The sequence below is a fragment of the Candoia aspera genome, chromosome 14, assembly GCF_035149785.1.
Source record: "Candoia aspera isolate rCanAsp1 chromosome 14, rCanAsp1.hap2, whole genome shotgun sequence".
NCBI lineage: Eukaryota > Metazoa > Chordata > Lepidosauria > Squamata > Boidae > Candoia > Candoia aspera.
In genome coordinates, this window is record NC_086166.1 from 11,121,689 (window position 1) to 11,141,622 (window position 19,934).

The following is a 19,934-nucleotide window of genomic DNA, read 5'->3' on the forward strand; positions in this document are numbered from 1 at the left end:
CCAAAATCACAATTGAGAATGAGTTGGGAAGCATCTTGGCCAAGGCAAATGATACTAAGGCTTACAAACAATTCAAATCACAGCCAAAAATGCTTCTGCCACTGGTGGACCTCACTGCCTACCACCTTTCATGAGATACAGCACATGGTGGTGGGTCAGCCTGTAGCTTCCTGTGCCGCCACCACCACCCTTTTTCCTGTGATATCAAGACCCATCTTCTTAAAAACCAGCATTGTCCAAGTTATCTAAACTACCTTGCAGCTAGAAAAGGGGAGTGTCTGCTGCTCGTACACTGCCCTAGACGGTTTGCAGAGAAGCACTCAAGGCACCAGGTCCTTTTCTTAAAATGTTCAGGGGTCCTTTTCTCATGTATCTTTCTTTAATTCCGTGCTCCAGAAATCTGTAACAAACCAACAAGACAGGAAGTGACATTGATGTGACATTCAAAGCAAACAGATGGAAGGGAAATTCAGGAGAAGCAAGCAATATCCAACTAGAAAAATGACCTTGAAATAAAGCTTATTCTGGAACTCAAGAAGTAGACTCAGGGTGTAATGGTATGTGGGAATGACTCTGGGAGACAGGAGGAAGAGCCACAGACTAGACAACCATCAGATAAGAGGCAGCTGAGTGGCAAACTGTAAAAGCGAGGGGGGAGAGTGTATTCTCAGACTTGCAAGATTGGTGTCAGGCTTGCAAGGTAGTCCAGACAAGAACCACACCCAGAAGTACTTTATTGTAAGGTTACATTAACAAAATCTTGCAAGTTGGAAGGTACATCTCTCCCCCCTCACCTTTACAGTCCAAGAAACAAGGGAGGGTCCCTTCTGGGATGTTGCCACATCCCCTTTCCTTCACAGGCTCAGCTGCCTCTTATCTGACTGCTGTCTCGTCTGCAGCTCTTCCTCCTGCCTCCCAAGGTCATTCCCAGAGACCATTACATAGGGTCATTCCTAAAGTTTTACAGTTCCAACAAAGAATTTGTCCTTTACAAAGGTTGTGACTGGGGGGGGGGGACAAAGAAGGAGATCTGCCTTGAGCTTCTGAAGGAGGAGGGAGATGGTGATATGATGCATAGGTTGAGAGGGGACGTGGTAGCTGTCTTCAAATATCTGAAGGGCTGTCACATTGTAGAGGGTTTGGACTAATTCACACTTGCTCCACGGGGTAAGACTAGAACCAGTGGGATGAAACTTCAAGGATGTAGATAAAGATGAGACATTAGGAGGAAGTTGGCTATGAGAGCCGTCAATCAGCAGAATGGGTTACTGCATGGAGCGGTTTCTTCTTTTCGCTAATGGCTTTCAAACAGAGGCTGAACAGTCATCTAGCGGGGATGGTGTAGCTAATCCTGCAGTGTGCAGGAGGTTGGACTTGATGACCTCTTAGGCCCCTTCCAACTCTGTGAAACAAGTACAAACTAGGGATGACAACAAAAAGAGAGAAAAGCCAAGGTATTTTTTCTTTAAACAACAAAAACAAAAAAGCCAGAAAGACGAGTTCTTATGAACTTTGGACTGTTTATGTGTTTTATTGGTGAAGCATTAAAAGCCCAATCTAGTTATGGAACAGCAAGATGAGATGGAAGTGGACTGTCTGAAGTGGAATCCTGTCTGCATATGGATGTCAAATCTACTCCCCTTGAGTTCAGTTGGTTCCATGGGATTTCAGTCTTCAGTCCTTTGCCCAACTTAGAACTGTGGCTTCCAAAATTCACTAGCCAACTTGCCTGAAAATGAGTACAACGGCTGTGGTTGTATTTTGTGCTAAGCCATGGATTTTTCTCATGGTTTGTCAAAATAGCCACATCTGTATTCATTTGTACAACGGGCTAAGCCATATATTACATTATAAACCCAAATAGCGGAATCTGCATGATACTCTAAGCCACTGTCTCCCAGCCATTGCAACTTTAAGAGGTGTGGACTTCAACTCCCAGGATTCCCCAGCTATCACACATGGACTCCAACTTCCAGAATTCCCCAGCCAGCATGCTGGCTGGGGAATTCTGGGAGTTGAAGTCCACACCTCTTAAAGTTGCAAAGGTTGGGAGACACTGCACTAAACCAGCCAAAAATAAATCCTCTTATGGTTTTAAGTTTGAGAGATTTGCATTAAACTGCACCCCTAAACAAGTTACTATCTAAGTGTGATGAAGACCGGAAGCCCAAAGATCCCCTAATCAAATTTTCCTCTTCCATGAAGTCTCCCAGCCTCAGCAGAAGCCTGAGAGCACACTAAGTGTGGCCAACCTCATGGGTCTGTTGTAAAGGTTATGTTCTGATTTTGTACTGAACTTGTAATGCTAACCTTCCCTAGAATGTTAGCTAGCTCTTCACATGAGACAACCTGGGGTGTGAATGAAGAACCATGCAATCCAGCTTCCATGCTGGAAATCTCCCCATTTCTTTACGGCTCTCTCATCTCATCGAGAGATTAAAAAAAAACCCAACTAGAGCTTAGCAAAGTAGGAAGTGACAAAAAAGGGAAGTTCTTCTCAAAGATGGTCTGGGTTGGGATGCTCAGCAGGGTCAAGTCTGCTTAGGCTGCAGGCATAGACCAGGAACTCAAAAAACGTCTCAGAAGGTGGGGACAAACCGCTTCTGTGTTATGGCAAGGACCGCGTGGGCCAGAAGTTGAGTGTGACTCTAAGGAGACATGCTTGTAGTGTCACCAAGCCGGAAAGAAAGTTCACCTATAGCTTAGCAGAGTGGGAAGGTATACCCAACAGCGAGTGAAAGTAATTCTCCGAAGTCATCCAGGATCCACCATCCACCACTAGCGTTGTGCCGGTCACATATGAAGAGAGGGGGCTAGCCAGATATAAGACACTGTGGGCGATCTCCGTCTTGTTCCCGGCCCGCTTAAGGGGAATGTTCTGGTGGAAGTTGATGGATTCCAGGCTAGGTAGAACTAGGAAAGAAGAAGAACACAACCTTGGCTAATTTCAGAGGAAACAGGAGCATGGAAGGACATCAGCTGGTACATCTAACCAGCAGTGTCCACAGGGTGTGGTCAAAAATGTCAAGACGGGGGTCACAATAGTGCAATTGAAGTTCCACCTGTTTTTTGTGTGTGTGCATAAAAAACAGGTGGAGCTCCAGCTGCACTGTGGTGGGCATGTTGACTTTTTTGACCACATCCTGTGGGACACCCCTGCATGAAACATGTTCTTCTCTCCCACTGGAACCCATTATAAAACCATGAGTGCTTTTAGTCCTGCCTCGGGGAGGGAGGAAAGCGGGGGGAGATACTGCATAATCAGTTTAATTTGCATTTTAATAGGAACTTGCCCAGTTCACATATCCCAACCCTTTATACTGAGAGCTGGCAGAAAATGGGAGATATTAAATAATCAGCTTAATTTGCACTTTAATCTGATCTCCCCCAGTTCACACATCCCGACTCTTTGGGGCACCACACAACCCCTAAGTACCTCCCAATGACTCCTTTCAATTCAGAGTTCTTCTGAATTCAGAGTCATTATTTTAATTAATTTAATTTATGAACCTTTCATTTTAGTTATTTTAGTTTATAAACTTTTTAAAAGTAGAGGCAACCTGGGAAATGTACTGAAAATTGGAGCACAAATGTTATTAATAAAAAAAACAACGCTCCAGGATTAAGCCTTGTTGCACACTTTCCCTGCGTTCGCCCCGTTTACAAGCTGTTCTCTTGGAAGACTTACCTGTTATCTTAGAAGGTATCTTAGAAGCTTTCTTAGAAGCTATCTTAGAACCTGCTCTCAGCTCAGAAGACTTACCCAAGCGACGGTACCCCTCCGTGCCTGAGATGGGACCAGGGGCAAGGCTATTCACTCTAATTCGTTGAGGTCCCCACTCTACAGCAAGATGCTTTGTCATGGCATCTGTGAGGAGACAGATGGGTTTAAGAATAAATATTCAGAAGAGGCTCAGAGCAGCCCAAAATTAGGACCATGTAGGGTTTCATGATTCCAAGAAATCTACTTCTGATAATAGGGTTAAAACTGGTTTTTTTGGAGGAGGAAGAGAATATGGCTCATGAAATCGAGGCGTAATTCCGAGATACACAATCTTGGTCCCATCAAGGATAGGAATGTACCATTCTTGGGCCTTGGGGTGCACCTCCAAAGGTGGACAAGATCAGAACGAAGAACCCATTTGAATTAATGAACAGTTCATACTTTCCATCTACTTCCTTGTTTTCCAATTTGGCAGCAGCTTTTTCTGGAGTTACTGTAGGTTTTTATCATGGATTCTCTCAAAGATCACTGGGCGGAAGAAACAAGCAACTGATTGGTTGCTTCCTGCACATAACTTGTCAAAGAAAGGAAAAGTTTATGAAATGTAAGTCCATCATCCAAAAACATACTCAAAACTACAAGGATGTCTTGTCTGATCTCAAAAAACTCAGCTGGATTGGAGTTAGCTGTCAAAGGGGGCTCTTATCCTGGGATGGCTAGCAGCCATTCTGCCAACAATACCCAAGGGCAGAGTGACCTACCTCCTCAGAAGAAATTGGCACTCTCCTTGTTACACCAACATTTCAGAAGGAAGAAATCTAATGGCTCTGAATTGCCTATAAATAGGTTCCCCATTTGAAAGCAAAGTTACTTGCTAGAATGCTTGTATTATCACCGCAGTCTTATTCCTAGTAAATTTTATTAACCTAACTTCAGAGAAAATTGTTCCTTGCTGCTCTCCTTGATTCTGATTATTGCTAGGAAGAGCTGATAACAAGATCTAATGCTAGTTGGTACAGGGATGGGAGACTACAAGGCAATCCCATGGCTGTTCAAGAAAACACACCCTAGAACAAGGTTTCTCCACCGTGGCACCCTAGGCTTCCGCGAGAGGTCACGAGGGGTTCCCTGGGAGATCACGATTTATTTAAAAAATTATTTCAAATTCCGGCAACTTCACATTAAAGAGGCAAGTTTCATTCTTTATTTTCAGTTGAAGAACACTGTTGGTGCATATATGCAGGCCTACCCATGAAACAAATATAATAATTTTGTAACTCCTGGCCTCTATTGGAGCCTGAATGTGCAGGGGTTCCTTCCCCGAGGCCTGAAAAATATTTCAAGGGTTCCTCCAGGGTGAGAAGGTTGAGAAAGGCTGGTGGCAAACATCACCTGGAGCAGTGTTTCTTAACCTTTGTTCTCTCAGGAGCCCTTCCCACTTTTAAAAATTGCGGATGACCCCAAAGGAGCTTTTGTTTGCATGGGTTATATTTATCAATATTTACCATTTTAAAAATTAAAATGGACACATTCTCTGCTGCTACTGCTTCTCAGGATGGTTTGATGGGATTTTAATATTGTATCATATTTTTCAACATAGGCTAGCAAATAATTTTGATTTCATGGACCCCTGAGAGGGTCTTGGGGGAGCACCAGGAGTCCTAGGACCACACTTTCAGAAACACTGACCTAGACATTAGCAAAGCATGAAGCAAAGGACAGTTATGCCTGAAGGTTGTCTGGGCTTGGAAGCTAAGCAAGTTCAGACCCTGATTAGTTTATAGATGGGAGACCCCAAGAAAATGTAAGCTAAACCAGGAAATGGAAAAAATATCACAGAAGGTGACCAGAGCAAACCACTTTTGCACTGCTACCAAGAAAACCACACGGACATGTCCAGAGATGAGTTCAACTTGGAGAAGACCATACCTTTTAAAAAATATGCTTGTCAGATACCATAATATTACTACAGGTAGTCCTCGGCTTACGACCGTTTGTTTAACAACAGTCCAAAGTTACAATGGCCTTGGAATGGGCATTTTACAGCCTGTAAAGCACTTCCAAGCATCGCAAAAAACGTCGCACCCCTCCATAGTCACACGATCGCATTTTGGGCGCTTGGCAACTGGCTCACATTTACAACCAGTTGCAGCGTCCCAGTGTCACGTGATCGTGTTCTGTGACTTTTTTGCCATTTTCCAGCAAAACATGCCCATCAGAGAAGCTGGATTCACTTAACAACCGCCATAAAAATGGTCATAAAATCAGGGTCCAGTCACGTGGTGACTCAACTTATGACTGCAACAATTTATGATGGAAATTCCAGTCCTAATTGTGATTGTAAGTCAAGGCCTACTTGTACATGCATCAGAGGGCAACATACATGTCCCAGATGCAACCTTGTTGAGCCACATGCCCTCTATGAGATAAAGAGGGAGCGGGTGGGGTCAGGTCTGCTGGAGGTAGTGGCCATGAAACTCCTTCCTAGGCTGCTGAGGACCCATCACCCACAGCCAGGAGAGGAGCGAAGCTCTCAACATTGGACAGAGCTGCTAGTGAGAAGAAGAAAAACAGAATGGTCCATTCTCATACCAATGGCTGCCTTGGCGGTCCCAGCATGCACCTGGAGAGCCTGGCCTCTGTAGCTGAGGGTCGCTGTGATGTTGACAATGACGCCGCCATGTTCCTAAGCCAATAAAGTAAGCAACAAGGTTGGTGTCAACGTCAAGAGTGTGTAGTCATTGTCATTTGTTGTCATTTAAGAAATACAGAATACTGTAAAATGGCATATGGCTAACTGAAGTATCACCTCCCCCAGTGTGGACTGTCCAGCCAGGGCTGTCCGCAGGGGAGTCAAAAAAAATCAAGATGGGGGCCACGACCTTGCAACTGAAGCCCCGCCCCCTTTTATGCGCACTGCGTTGTGATGCACCCAAAAAGGGGCAGAACGTCGGTTGCAGATGTCATCTGGCCCTTTTTGGCCTTCCACGTGGATGTCCCTGTGTCCAACCATTAATATCCGCCGTGGAAATCTTTACTTATCCGGCATTCAGAAGGCCCTGCCTGTGGCATGCAAGCTCCCAGTATTTGGAAAATCTGCTTCAAAATGCTGCAACCCCTTTTTCAAGGTTGAGAAAAACCTCCATCCCCAGGTTTTCCTCTGTTCATGAACAGAACCCTTCCTTTCAATTTACATTTTGAACTTTCAGGACTCTGCTTTCCAGTTTTGCCTGCCACCTTGAGAACTCACCTGAGCAAAAGGTGAGGGATGAGCTGAATCAGAGTTCAAGAACAGCAGCTGTGTAATGCCCAGCCAGGTTTCCCCAACCTGGTGCTCACTAAACACACTGGGGCTGCTGCTGTCAGAATTCCTACCCACCAACCCTTAGCTTCATGTGATGCAGATCCTGCTCAGCAGCCGTAACAGAGCATTCGGAAAGGGCAATCTGGGTAATTTTTTATTTTTCCAGCTCCCAGGCTTCCGTTCTTAATGACCAACCCACAACGTCTAGAACAGGGTTCCCCAGTGGTCAGTGTTGACCCCAAGGGTCAGTGGGGCTATCCAAGGGGTCAACAAATGTCTGAGAGTCAAAAGGGAGTCAGTAAATGTCTGGGGGTCAATAGGTGGTCGATAAATAATGGCTGATTGGGGTCAACTAATCTTTTGGGGTCTCTGTAGAGCTCCATGCCAGTCCCTAGTCCTGAACGTGAGTGGCTAGTGGTGAGAGAGCGTGACCCAGGGTTGGATGGTCAGCCGCCAGTGAGAATGGCCTTGAGTTTTATCAGTCATCTGTGTGTTACTACTGGCCTCATTTATCTATTATTATTTGCAGTGGTATGCGGGAAAGACCTTGGAAGATGGGGTGAAGAGACGCTGCCTAGGGAATGGTCAGATAAGAGAGGGCATAGCCCCCAGCTGCATAATGGGAGGAGAAAGAAGCTCAGAAGGGACCCTCCCTAGTTTCTCGGGCTGTAAAGGTGACGGAGGGGGGAGGATTGTACTTTCAGGCTTGCAAGATTCTGTTAATGTAGCTTTACAATAAAGTATAATTAGTTTAATCTGGTTGTGTTTCCTGTCTGGTCTACCTGGGAAGGCTGACATTATTGTTGTGGTTATTATTCGTAGTACTGTTAAGGTACTACTTATTAAATTATTTTCATATAATACATGTTTGGTGGGGTCGATGAGCAATCTGAAACTTCCAGAAGGGGTCGATGTGCTGGAGAGTTCAGGGACCCCTGGCCTAGAAAGGAGAGAGAGTCAAGACAAGCAGCCCTCTGACGAAGGCTGGGAACTGGGACTCTGGAAGGAGAGCCACAGTACAACGCTACCCCTCAACCCCTGCAAGTGAGAGGTGCTGAGAGACTCTTACCCGAAGGCACTTTTCGTACAGGACCTTGGAGACGTTGAAGGTGCCCAAGGTATCGATTTCAATCACGGTCTTGAAAGCGTTGAACGACAAAGAGCTTGCGGGGCAAAGGAAGTTTCCGGCAGCACCTGAGGAGTCCACCGTGGAAAAGGAACAAGACCGACCGCGTGATTGGCTTGATTGCAGTCTTAGACCTGAATTCATAGCTCCCCAATATATGGAAAATACCACCACAAAAGCTACTGCATGTGATGATACCCTGATAAGCACATACAGGTAGTCCTCGCTTAATCAGGACTGGACTTTTGGTTGCTAAGCAAAGCGGTCATTAAGCGAATCTGACCCAATTTTACGACTTTTGCAGTGGTCATTAAGCGAATCACCGTAACCATTAAGCAAACCATGTGGTTCCCCACTGACTTTGCTTGCTGAAAGCCAGCTGGGAAGGTCAAAAATGGTGATCATGTGACCACAGGACACTGCAACAGTCATAAATGCGAGCCGGTTGCCAAGTGCCCATACCATGATCATGTGACTGCGGGGATGCTACGACAGTCCTAAGTGCGAAGACCGATCGCAAGTTGGTTTTTTCAATACCATGCTAAGTCCAAACCATCACTAAATGAATGGTCATTAAGCAAGGACTACCTGTATTTTAATCCAATGCGTTGGGTTTGAAACTAGGCTAGATGCAACATTTGTCTAGATGCCAGGGAGCTTTACTATCAATAGGGGATTTAACCAAATAACAGCATAACACTTGCATTGTCAGAACATGTGCTCTAGAGCGGGATTTCTCAATCTCGGCAACTTTTAAGATGCGTGGACTTCAGCTCCCAGAATTCCCCACATCTTAAAGCTGGCTGGGGAAGTCTGGGAGTTGAAGTCCACACATCTTAAAGTTGCCAAGGTTTGAGAAACACTGCTCTAGAGAACTCAAGAGACATTGGACTGAGGTGGGTATCAAACCTAATCAATCAATAAAACAAAATCCAACTTTCTGGATTCACAAGGGCAAAGCTTCTGTGGGGTTGGAAGGCTGTTAAATGGACCTTCTAAAGGTGAAGGTATTAAAGATGAAAGACGGGGATGCCGGGGATCTGTACGAAGCGGCGCCCTGGGCCGTTTAGGAGTGCAGCTACAACAGCCCAGCCAGCACCCAACAAGATCAGCCTTCTGAGAGCACCATCATTCATTCCTGGCCTGAACATGGAGAGCATCAAACCCTCACTGTTAACTAGGATGTCGATCTTCTCAAACTCTCGGAGGGCCTCATCCACGGCTGCTGAAATGCTCTGAGCTTGCCGCACATCAAGGGTGAGGGGCAGGCATCTCTGACCAGTGGCTGTGGAGAGTTTCTTGGCAGCCTGTTGTGGGAAATAAAGATTTGGGGGTGGCGGGGTCAGATAGCCGCCTGCCAGAAGAAAACAGTACCATGTTTCAAAATAGCAAACTGGCCCTTTAACATCTGCAGTGCTGCAGATGGGAAGAAGCATTTCCGGTTTTCAATGCCATTTCAAAAAGTTCCGTTGGCTGAGTGAGCAGCCCACGCTCAGCCAGGTTTCGTTTATCCGTGTTTGACTGCATAAATCCAGCACTGGGAGGGTATCTTCAGCCAATTAAGCCATTAACCTGGGCCTACAGTCTGTATCGGGCTGATGCATCACACAAAGGCAAAAATAAACAGGTCATATCTAAGTCAAGTGGAAAAGTAAGTACAAGGAATCCTTGTTTAGCGACCACAATTGGGACCAGCAACTTGTTAAGCAAAGCAGTCGCTAAGTGAAACCATGACTGTGCTTATGATCTTAATTCAGCTTTCTTTTGCTTTACAGACCTGCAAAGGTTTTAAATGCGACGATTAGTTGTAAAGTTACTTTTTCATTACCGTCACAACTGTGAACAGTCACTAAACGAGGCAGCCACTAGGTGAGGTCTACCTGTACACTGACATTTTTTGATGTTTTCCAACATATTTCAGTTAACATGGTTCTCCTCCTACAATGTCTATGACTTCCAGAATTCTTCATCCCTGGCCATGCCAGAAGGTCAGCAATACTGAGAAGACCATTGGTTTCCCATGTGTATCATAAGAACCAGAAACTTGAATCCCCTGCAAAAACGCTTAAGAAAATTAAAGCTATATTTGCACTCTTTAATCAGCTCTATTTATCTCCCAACTGCCAACCTTTCATTTCTTTATTTTTAATGACTTAGAAAAGGGATATACTACTTCATTCTAAAAAAGATTCTTCATGCAACAACAATACAATATAAATAAATAATACAATCAATCAATCAGTCAATAACAAACATTACAGTTATAAAGCATTAACATTAACCTAACCACAACCTAATCTAAGTCAGTGTTTCTCAAACTCGGCAACTTTAAGATATGTAGACTTCAACTCCCAGAATTCTCCAGCCAGCAAAGAATTCTGGGAGTTGAAGTCTACATATCTTAAAGTTGCCAAGTTTCAGAAACACTGATCTAAGTTCAGGGACAATAACCCTATCATAATCAGTCTCTAAAGGCCTTCTGAAACAACCAAGTCTTCCTGCATCTTCTGAAGACCATGAAAATGGGAGCCCACCTTGCTTCATTGGGAAGCTGCTAATACCCAAAATGGCATAGTAGAAATATCTCCCAGCCACTCACCTCTGTCAGCCGTTGGAGGTTTCTGCTGGCAATGACACACCGGCAACCATGCCTGCAGGAAAACTTCCCAAGATCAGAAGCACAGAAATCTGGCTGGATCTGCATCGCCTCTGCTACCCCCCCCATTTGCTAACCAAGCTACAGAAAAGCCACACTACTGAAGCGCACACCCAATTATAAAGGGGTGGGGGGCTGATTTTGTAGACTCAAAAGCTCGGCTTTTAGTTCAGCTGAAAATGTGGGGAATGGGCATGACGTAGTTGGGCAACGTTCTGGAAATAATTCAGACAAGAAGCTTTGGAGCGCAGGAGCAGGAACACAGCACCGATCTGCAACTTCTTCAAGTTGCAGAGGCTGGTGCAGGCAGGTGCCAAGGTCACATCCACGGGCAAAACCACAACTGGGCAAAATGTGAACATATAGCTCCATCATTTTCCGAATTAGCTCCAAGGCAGTGATAATATTCAGGTTATTTGTTTTGGATCTGAAAGGGAAAGTTATATACAGTTGTTTCTGTTTTGTGCCTGAGTCAGTGCTGACTCCTGGCAACTGCCTGGACAAGTCCCTGCAGTTTTCTTGGCAAGGTTTTTGAGAAGTGGTTTGCCACTGCCTGCTTCCTAGGCTGAGAGAGAGGGACTGGCCCAAGGCCAGCCAGCTGGCTTCATGCCCAAGACAGGACTAGAATTCACGGTCTCCCAGCTTCTAGCCTGATGCTTTTAACCACTATGCCAAACTGGGTCTCTATACCAAACTGGTATGTTCATACATACCAGAACAGTGAAGTGGTATGTCCAAATTTCGTCCTGGGTCAAATTTTGTTGTGGAATGTGCTCTTTCCACATTCCTTATATGAACCCAGGATCAGAAGCACAGAAAGAGCAACATTCACATTGATTTGCCTTGTTGACATCACCCAAAAGTAATAAAACACAGTTTATAGTCTATAATGGCTAGGCTTACACATCACGCTAAGCCACAACATGGCTTGTTTCTTGTAGCTTAGAATGTTGTGTGAAGCTGGCCATGGTTGAGGTTCAGGGAATAAGTGCAGGCAGTTGGCGACTTGTTTTACATGCCACCTTTGTATGCTATAAGCCATGGCTTGAACAACACACTGGATGAATTCACACAACATATAAATGATGTGGATTATAACTATACCAGCTGAAAAGGAACTGCAAAAACTAGGCTTCTCATGGCAGCCTCGACTAGATCTAGATCTAGGGGATCAACAAGGACCTAAGAACTTCCAAGAAGAAAAACTTACTGTAGAAAAGCTACGAACTGCTGTGTATCAAATGCAAATCCTACTTACAACAGAATTGGTAATCATACTCCAGTGCCTTTCTCCCACTCAAGCTATACAGAGGGCTGGATGGCCCTTAGTTTCCATCTGTCTCCCATTTTGGTAACCAACAACAGGTAACAAGTTGTTCTCCTCCTTGCACAAACCGCATGGTGTAAGATGTGACCCCTTCCATTCTCAGCAGACCTAGGACCTGGAGTCCCTAGCCTATTCCAGGCAGTTGGTGAGTCACCAAAAACCAGATTACCATCTAGGAAGGTTCATTTGGCTTAAGAAATTTCGCCCCAGACCCTTAATAAAAATGCTGACCTCCACTGCCATTGCCCAACGCCAAGAGGGGGAAAATCTGCAGATCTCGGCTACAAGATCTATACGGTATCATCCGGCGGAGAACCAAAACGAACGCAAGAGCAGACCAGGAGCTGACTTCTTCCTTTTTTACTTAGAAGTCTGAGTTTTTTTAAAAAAAGAAATGGAAAAGTGAACCATCTGGGAAAACACTGGGGTGGCAGTGGGAAACGCTCTCTTCTCAACAGGGAAGGACAAGGTCGCTTGACAGAAACAGGTTGCCTGCCACCCCGCCATGGAAATGGAGAAGATAAAAATACTCCAGAGCCTTCTGCTAAGATCAAGTCAAGCGTGTTGTACTTGGGCTGCAGAGTCCTGGCCAAGGGTCCTTGTCAGCCTCACGGGACAAACCGGATAGGAAACATGACCAGATGAGCTCATTCTACTTTATTGTAAGGCTACATTGACAGAATCTCGCATGCCTGAAAGTACAAATCTCCCGCTGTCTCCTTTACAGCCCAAGAACCTAGGGAGGGACCCTTCTGAGCCTCTTGCCCAGCCCAGTATGCAGCTGCAGGCTGTGCCACCTCTTATCTGACCGTTCCCTTGGCAGCACCTCTTGGCCCGCTCCCTCAAGGTCTTTCCCACATGCCATTACATCCCTGCAAAACATTGCCATCCATACCTCATCAGAATCTCAGCGATGCGGAATCCAATGCCAGAGCCGCCTCCTGTGATGAAAGCAACCTTACCCCTAGAAAGAAGAAGGGGACATCTGGAAGCAGGAGCTACAGAGGCAGTTTGCTGATTTATCTACCAATGACTTATTTGTTTATTTATTTCTATGCCAACAGCTTGCTTGCTTGCTTGTTTATTTATTTATTTCTATGCCAACTCCCAATGACTCTGGGCGGCTAACAGGTGAACAAGCATTAGACACGGGAAAAGAAATTCCAGAATTCACGAAAATAAGGGAGTAAAACATGGCAAATCGAATCAAATCCAATTCTTCATCACAGGCCAGCAACCCAGACTAAATAAAATTTATTAAATAAAACCTACGAAGTAGAAAATGACAAAGATGGCAAAACCAGACAGGAACGGTTTGGAAACAGCAGTATATTATTATTATTATATTTTTATCCCACCTTTTAAAAAAATATATAACTCAAGGCAGTGAACATAACTAATATCCCTGCCTCCTATTTTCCCCACCACAACAACCCTGTGAGATGAGTTGGGCTGAGAGAGAGGGACTGGCCCAAGGTACACCCAGCCGGCTTTCAGGCCTCAGGCAGGACTAGAACTCACTGCCTCCTGGTTACCTGGAGCGCCCATTTGAAGTTATGATGCTGATGAAAAGGTAACTTTGCAACCATTGCCCGCATTTATGACCTTCACAGGTCAGTAAAGCAACAGAAAGCTGAAGTAAGACCATAAGCACTGTCATGCTTCACTTAACAACCAAGTAGTTGGTCCCAACTGTGGTCGCTAAATGAGGACTACCTGTATATCCTGTCTTTTTTCCCAGGAGCTGAAGGCAGCTCACATGGGGATCTCTCTATTGTTCTATCCCCACAATAACCCTGCGAGGTAGGTTGGGCTGACAAAGCTTCCATGACTGACGATAACCGTGAATCTGGCTCTCCCTGGTCCTTAATTACACTAGCTCTCTTGTGCTTCCTTGTATTTTAAACAAACAAGGGGTAAAAAGGCAAAACATTCCAGGAGAAAAATATTGGGGAGGATGTTCAAGAAACATTCTGTCTTCCACCCAATCAGGCTTATGGGAATCTTAAAGAGATCTAGCACCTTGGGAATACTCACTTGAGGATGTCAGGATTGAAGAGATACGAATACTCCTGAAGACAGTCATCTGTGTCCACATCTGGAGGAGGCTCACAAGCAAAGCCCAGATGAGCCATGGATAGCTGGCTTGTTCTAGAGAAAGCAAAGCAGAGTCACAACCGGTCCTGAAATGGGGAGAAAAACCACAATATTAGGGACACCACCAGAAACAGGTGTAAGGTAAAGAAGTTGAAACTTCACAGCCCCCGAAGTCCATACTCCCAATATACCAGCCTTGTTTTCACAGCAGAAAGATGGCAGATAAATTCTGTTCCAGAGCTCAGCTACTACAATGCATAGTTTGTTTGGTTTGAGGGCAAAAAAGGACAGGAAATCTATTTTGTGCCTGTTGTTTCTTATTCTCTCCTTCTTCTGAAATTCAAACACAACCCTTGTTGTCGGTATAAAGGTTGAAATTCCAACCTTTCACCCTCTGGTGGCTTTTCTGCAAGAATTAGATGCAACAGGTTTTTCCTGTAAACCTGACCTTAGCCAACCAGTCACTGTGGTTTCACCATTGCACCAAAGCAGCTTTGCAAAGTCTCCACATTTCTTACAGTGTAGGTCCCCGAAATCAAAATTATTTGTCTGATCTTGAAGATACGGGCAAAAATTTAAAACCATGTCACTCTTCTCACGATTATTTTTAGTCATTAAAAAAATACAGGGTTTTTCATGAAAACCATTTTATTATGTTAACATCTCATGCGTTTACTCTTGATGTTGCATGAGTCAAGAAACAGTCTACGAATGTGTCCGTTTTAATTTTTAATACGGTACATATCGATAAATATAACCCATGTGAACCACAGCTTCCTGGGGGTCCTCTGTTGTGTTTAAAAGTGGGAATGGTCTTGAGAGCAAAAAGCTTAAGAAACACTGCTTTAAGGCAGCTTTCTCAACCTTGGCAACTTTCCCACACGTGGACTTCAACCACCAGAACTCCCAGCCAGCATGGGGAGCTGCTGTGCCTGAGAAGGCAACCCAGCAGCTACGATTCCCACGAGGCGGGGATTCTTGCGGGGGGTGCGGGGTTGGGGGATCCCCTTATTTTTGCAGCCCCAAACTGATTTCCCTGGGGGAGAGCAGCCTTGCCCCTCCCTTGGCTAGCATTACAACGCTCGCCGTCCCCACCCCGGGGGATCTACGGTGCCACCAGCTCCGAAAGGCGCCAGGTTGCAAAAGCTGGCCTGAGGCCCATTCCCATTCCTGCACTCTCGCCCCCCCGAGGCGCCTGGGGCGACACCCCACATGCAGCGGGGAGACAGGGAAAGGGGGCTGCCCTCCATGGGAATCCCGCAAGCCTGCTTCGTTCGCCAAGTCAAATGTGCTGGGACTACACTTCCCTTTAACCAAGCCCGCGGCTGCAACAGACGATGGGAGTTGTAGCCCCAGGACATAGGGAGGTTGCAGGGGGGTGCAATAAGAGGCGCTGTGCCCCACTCCTCAGTGCCTCTTCCTCGGCATTCCTGCCCCTAAATAATTCTGCCCTTTCCAACTCACCTCCCGTTTAGCAGCTTTCCAACGAGTTGAGCTTGCTCTCCACTGCGCCTGCGCGCCGGGCTCAATCCAAAGCATGCCGGGAATGGTAGTTCCTGTTTAGAAAAATAGGAGGCGCTCGGTTCAATGGGACATCCTGGCGTTAGTCCTCTCGTCCGCAAAGCGATGCTTTGCCTAGAATCCTATTGGGCAATCTCTTTATTAGGGCTGATTAAAAAGGGGATTACTTCTATGAGTCTGGGAGTTTTCTGTATTGCACAACAGGCGGCGTTTGCTTTTCTAGGCGCGTGGTTGCAAAATGAGAAAAGTTGCCGATCTCTTCACTTTCCTCCTTGGCCATTCAGAGAGCGCCTTAGTGTGGACAGAGACTGGCTCTGCTCCAACACAGCATGAGCTTTATTTATTTATTCTCTTCTGAGGAGGAGACGTAACCAATTATTTTAAATTGCATTTTTCAGTTGCCAGGAAATCCCACTTATTTACAACCATGATCTGGATGATTACAAATTCTGCAGGAGGAAGAGGAGGAGACGAGAAACAGGATTTGGGGAGAAGAGGAAAGCGTAGCTGGTCTGCAGCTGCAGCTGCACCAAATTTAAGGGTTTTCTTGCTATTGTAGTAATATCATCTAATAAGTGAATAAGGAACTGAGGTTTTGCACCCAGATTAACAACAACTGTATTTTTACTAACATTTGGTATTCATGTGATATTCAAAGTAATCTTCAAAAGACAGGATCTTGCATTATGTCTCAATAATGTATAACCAGCATATATAATTAAAGAAAGGTTCCCAGAAGCAGAGAGAGAAAATTATTGCAAGGTGGAGCTCCGATGCAACCAGGATAGCATGGAAACGAGGACATCTGAAACAAGCTTTCGAAACAGAAGGTGTTGAGACAAGCAAGCATTTAATCTTGATTCCATGCAGAACCTTCATCTAAGGATAGGACAAACATCCCCTGGCAACCTCCCTCTGCCATGTCCCCATAGTGTTGCCTTCATCTCATCCCCAGTCCATCCAAGAAGCAGCTTGACCTCATCCTTAGTTGTGCTGGTGATGATGTTTCCACCCTTAATGAAGCAGAACCTGCAGCTGTTTAAGGTGTGTGAAATCCAGCACACTTTGCTGAATATCTCGCTGGCTCAGGTGGCCTTTAATGGGAGGATCAGAGGGGTGTCTGGTGGTCAGTTCAGGCTCCTGTGGCCATGCCCCCCTCCTCCAGACCCAAATCATCCTCTTCTGGCTAAAGCATGAGTGGAGGGTCCTGACCCCAAGGCAGAGATGAACAGCAATAAAGCATTTTTTAAAAAAATCTCTTTGTCTTGAATTGGGCGCCCCGCTGGCACCAGAAATTGGTTTGTTTCACCCTACAAAACATTTTAGAAGGGGAACTTAGTGTGACTGACTTCTTCAGAACATGTGTAGGTTTTGTGCTTCCAGGTCCAAAGCACCCCCCATCACCCGGATTTTCTCTCACGGGGCACAATTGCAAACCAGCCATTTATTACAAGCTCTGAAAGTGGTCTGTTGTCTCTGTAGTGGGTTTCATGTGACCGGCAGTATATGAATATCACAGGATGCGAGTTTTCTTCCCAACCTTGAAAAAAAAAAAGTCCTCCCCTTTCTAATTTTTCTCCTGCAGGACAAGGAATATCAGCCTGACCAATGCAAACATCTGCATCAGCTTTCTGAATTGAGTCCTTACCCCCCTCCTCTCTCTGGAAAGTAAACCAGCTTTGCACATTATCTTTAACCCCTAGAAAAACTAGCTTGGGTTGAACTCTTTCTGCCATACGTGACCTTAAGTAAGTAAATCCTTTGGAATGGAGACATTCTTCTGGAAAGTGACTTTTGTCCCTTGCAACTCAAGCTGAAGACAGCAATATAACATCTCTGTTTTATTGCTTATTGTACCTAATATCCAGTGTGTTGGTCAGGCTTTGAGGTGAATCTGCATGAACACATTCTGTCAGTGTAACACTGTTATTTTCTCCCTCATTTTTACTTTTTTTTTTTTTTTAAGTTTGGACAGCTGGGTCTCCTGTTTGCTTCTAGATATGGCGTATTCTATTGTTGTGGTACCAGCAGTGTTAGGGCAGGAGGTACATGGTCCTTACATAAACTGGAAAAATCAAGTTGGGACTGTGAAACTGACAAGACCAGCTTCTCAAGAGCACCTATTGTGAAACTGACTAGAGAGGGGCTGGATGAGAATTAAGGAAAAAAACTAACTTAACATGGCACTCAAGATAAGTCAAGAGGACCTTCCATCCACTCACAATGATTGCAGAAGAAATAAGGTGCTTTGTGTATGGTAGTGTTGCAACATCAGCAGGCTACAGGTCAAGACAAAATGTGACCTTCCCAATACAACATCGGGAATGCCCCAGAAATAAAATCCACTTCTTTTTAATGAATATTCCATTAAGAACTGTACTCCCAAAACAACAGCATGGCCCTGGGCAGCTGGCAAGATGGGCTTCGGGGGAGGCCTGGCATGGTCTTCCGGCTTGAGCAAAGCCTTGGCAAGTGGCTCCCCTCCTCTCAAGTCCACGAAGATTTAAACCCGGATGCACAGGCTGAAAACATCCATCCCTCCAGAAAGGCAACCGGTTGGCCGAGGTAGTAGATCCCATGTCCGGAAATGGGAGAGCCCACGTCAGGGTTCATACATGACCTTGTGATCACAACAGTCCCAGTCGATCAGCTCGTGGCTGCGGAACCAAAGGCTTATTTCTCTTTGAGCTGTCTCCACCGAGTCACTGGCATGGACGACGTTCCTGTTTGCAAGAAAAATGTGCCACTAACCATCCAGCTTGGTGAGGTTAGCACCATGCCTGACCTCAAAAAGCTAAGGAGGGTTGGACCTGGCCAGTACTTGAATGGGACACCAAGATGGGACGCTAAGAAACCTACCCGGAGGCAGACATGTAGACCCCAAGAGTTCCACCTGTCACGGTTAGGGCTGTTGTAGCTTGTGTGCCTGTTTCTGATGGTAGCCTGTATATTGTTCCTGTCTATTGGATTGGTTCTTGTTTATCTACGTGTTGACCGCTGGGTGGGTGATAAGGGAGAAGATGCCCCAGAACTCAGACCCTGAACAGGGTTGCTCCTGGCTAATACTTGGATAGGAAGTCACTAGGAAATCCCATGTTGAAAAACATCCCAGAAGAAGCTCCTTCCATACTGCTACCAAGCAAATATACATATGCCAACATTCCATGAAGTCTCCAGGAGTTGAGCTGAACTCCAAGCAGCCTGACTTTTAGGGTCTCATTGTCCACATTGTTCTCCCTTGACCCAAAAATCAGTTTAATGGGCATGGCCCAATGCCACAAACATCCTGAGAACTGAAGTAGCATGGGAGTCTCATACTTCCTTCAGATTTCCTCTAAAGAACTACACATCCCAGGATTCCTTGGGAAGAAAAAGATGGGCATGTGAATACATCCTCCTAAGTGGCTCAAAGAAATAGCCTGACCTGCCCCCCAATCTGGAATTGTTCTCATGTATAGCCAGTTGACAATCTTCTTTTCAGCTTGGGGATCCAGATACACTGAAGCTCTGGCTGAGTTCACACATTGCAACAGGCCATAACAAAGAAGTACCTTATGACTGGCTGGAGGCACACAACAGATGATGTGTGGTCCTCAGCCTGCATCTTCTGACAGCCTTTCCAAAAATTACAATGCCATTGCATGACCAAAGGAGAAAATTAATCTCTGGGGGGCAATTGCATTCCATGCCTTTTAGTTTATACATTGTAAATAAAAACTAAAATCCAATGTCATGTTTGATAGTGTGCATTGGGTTAACCCAATTTAAGGACTGCTTTATGGCCAGAGTGGGCAACCTGAAGCTGCTTCCCTCCCTTTTCTGCAGCTTCTCCAACAACTGCTGAAAAATGGAAAGGATAGCATCTTGTTCTTTTGAAGGGGAATCATATAAACAACACTGCAAAAGCCCTGAACAGGCCAAAGCCTAAAAGAAACCAAGAATAAAAAAAAAACTTCAGCTCCACCCATCTACGGATTGCACTGTTCTCACCTTTTTGCATTGATGCCCTCATGGGCCTTTGCCTCTTTAATAAAAATGGTTAAGGGTGAGACCCAGCCAGAAGAAGCATGACCAGTCTGGATTATTCAGGAGCATACTATGCTAAACGATGAATCAGGCCTTCGCTTGCAAGATCTCAGGAGAACTGTTTTCTGCAACCATGGTGGATATTTACCAGCT

General features: G+C 45.3%; 2 protein-coding genes and 1 long non-coding RNA gene across 4 annotated transcripts in view; 1 reads left to right on the forward strand and 2 right to left on the reverse strand.

Moving 5' to 3' along the window:
* On the reverse strand, nucleotides 1–15,773 carry DECR2 (2,4-dienoyl-CoA reductase 2). 2 transcript variants are annotated; one of them, XM_063315062.1, is made up of 10 exons: nucleotides 15,699–15,773; nucleotides 14,175–14,288; nucleotides 13,033–13,101; nucleotides 10,754–10,805; nucleotides 9,326–9,461; nucleotides 8,098–8,222; nucleotides 6,317–6,410; nucleotides 3,764–3,868; nucleotides 2,725–2,913; nucleotides 1–400 (listed from the first exon to the last, which is right to left on the reverse strand). In XM_063315062.1, the coding sequence occupies exons 2-10, from the start codon at nucleotides 14,270–14,272 to the stop codon at nucleotides 366–368; spliced, it is 903 nt and encodes a 300-aa protein (XP_063171132.1). In that variant the 5' UTR covers nucleotides 14,273–14,288; nucleotides 15,699–15,773; the 3' UTR covers nucleotides 1–365. The 2 variants fall into 2 exon arrangements, with proteins under 2 accessions (XP_063171132.1, XP_063171133.1); XM_063315063.1 differs by lacking the exon at nucleotides 15,699–15,773 and having other exon boundaries at nucleotides 2,696–2,913; nucleotides 14,175–14,330.
* On the forward strand, nucleotides 12,757–18,284 carry LOC134505382 (uncharacterized). Its single transcript, XR_010068722.1, has 2 exons — nucleotides 12,757–13,146; nucleotides 16,161–18,284. It is a non-coding gene; the product is annotated as an uncharacterized LOC134505382 (long non-coding RNA).
* LOC134505381 (nucleoside diphosphate kinase A-like) overlaps nucleotides 18,184–19,934 on the reverse strand; it is a 10,454-nt gene continuing 8,703 nt past the window's right edge. Inside the window, exon 5 of the mRNA XM_063315064.1 lies at nucleotides 18,184–18,478. Within this exon, the coding sequence (XP_063171134.1) occupies nucleotides 18,358–18,478 (121 nt within the window). The 3' untranslated portion in view covers nucleotides 18,184–18,357. The remainder of the gene's footprint in view (nucleotides 18,479–19,934) is intronic.

Coding starts and splice junctions, on each gene's coding strand:
- DECR2 (XM_063315062.1), bottom strand. CDS start 14,272: ATGGCTCATCTGGGCTTTGCTTGTGAGCCTCCTCCAGATGTGGACACA. Junction 13,102..14,174: donor TTCAATCCTGACATCCTCAA/GTGAGTATTCCC, acceptor TCTTCTTTCTAG/GGGTAAGGTTGCTTTCATCA. Junction 6,411..8,097: donor TGTACGAAAAGTGCCTTCGG/GTAAGAGTCTCT, acceptor TTATTGGCTTAG/GAACATGGCGGCGTCATTGT.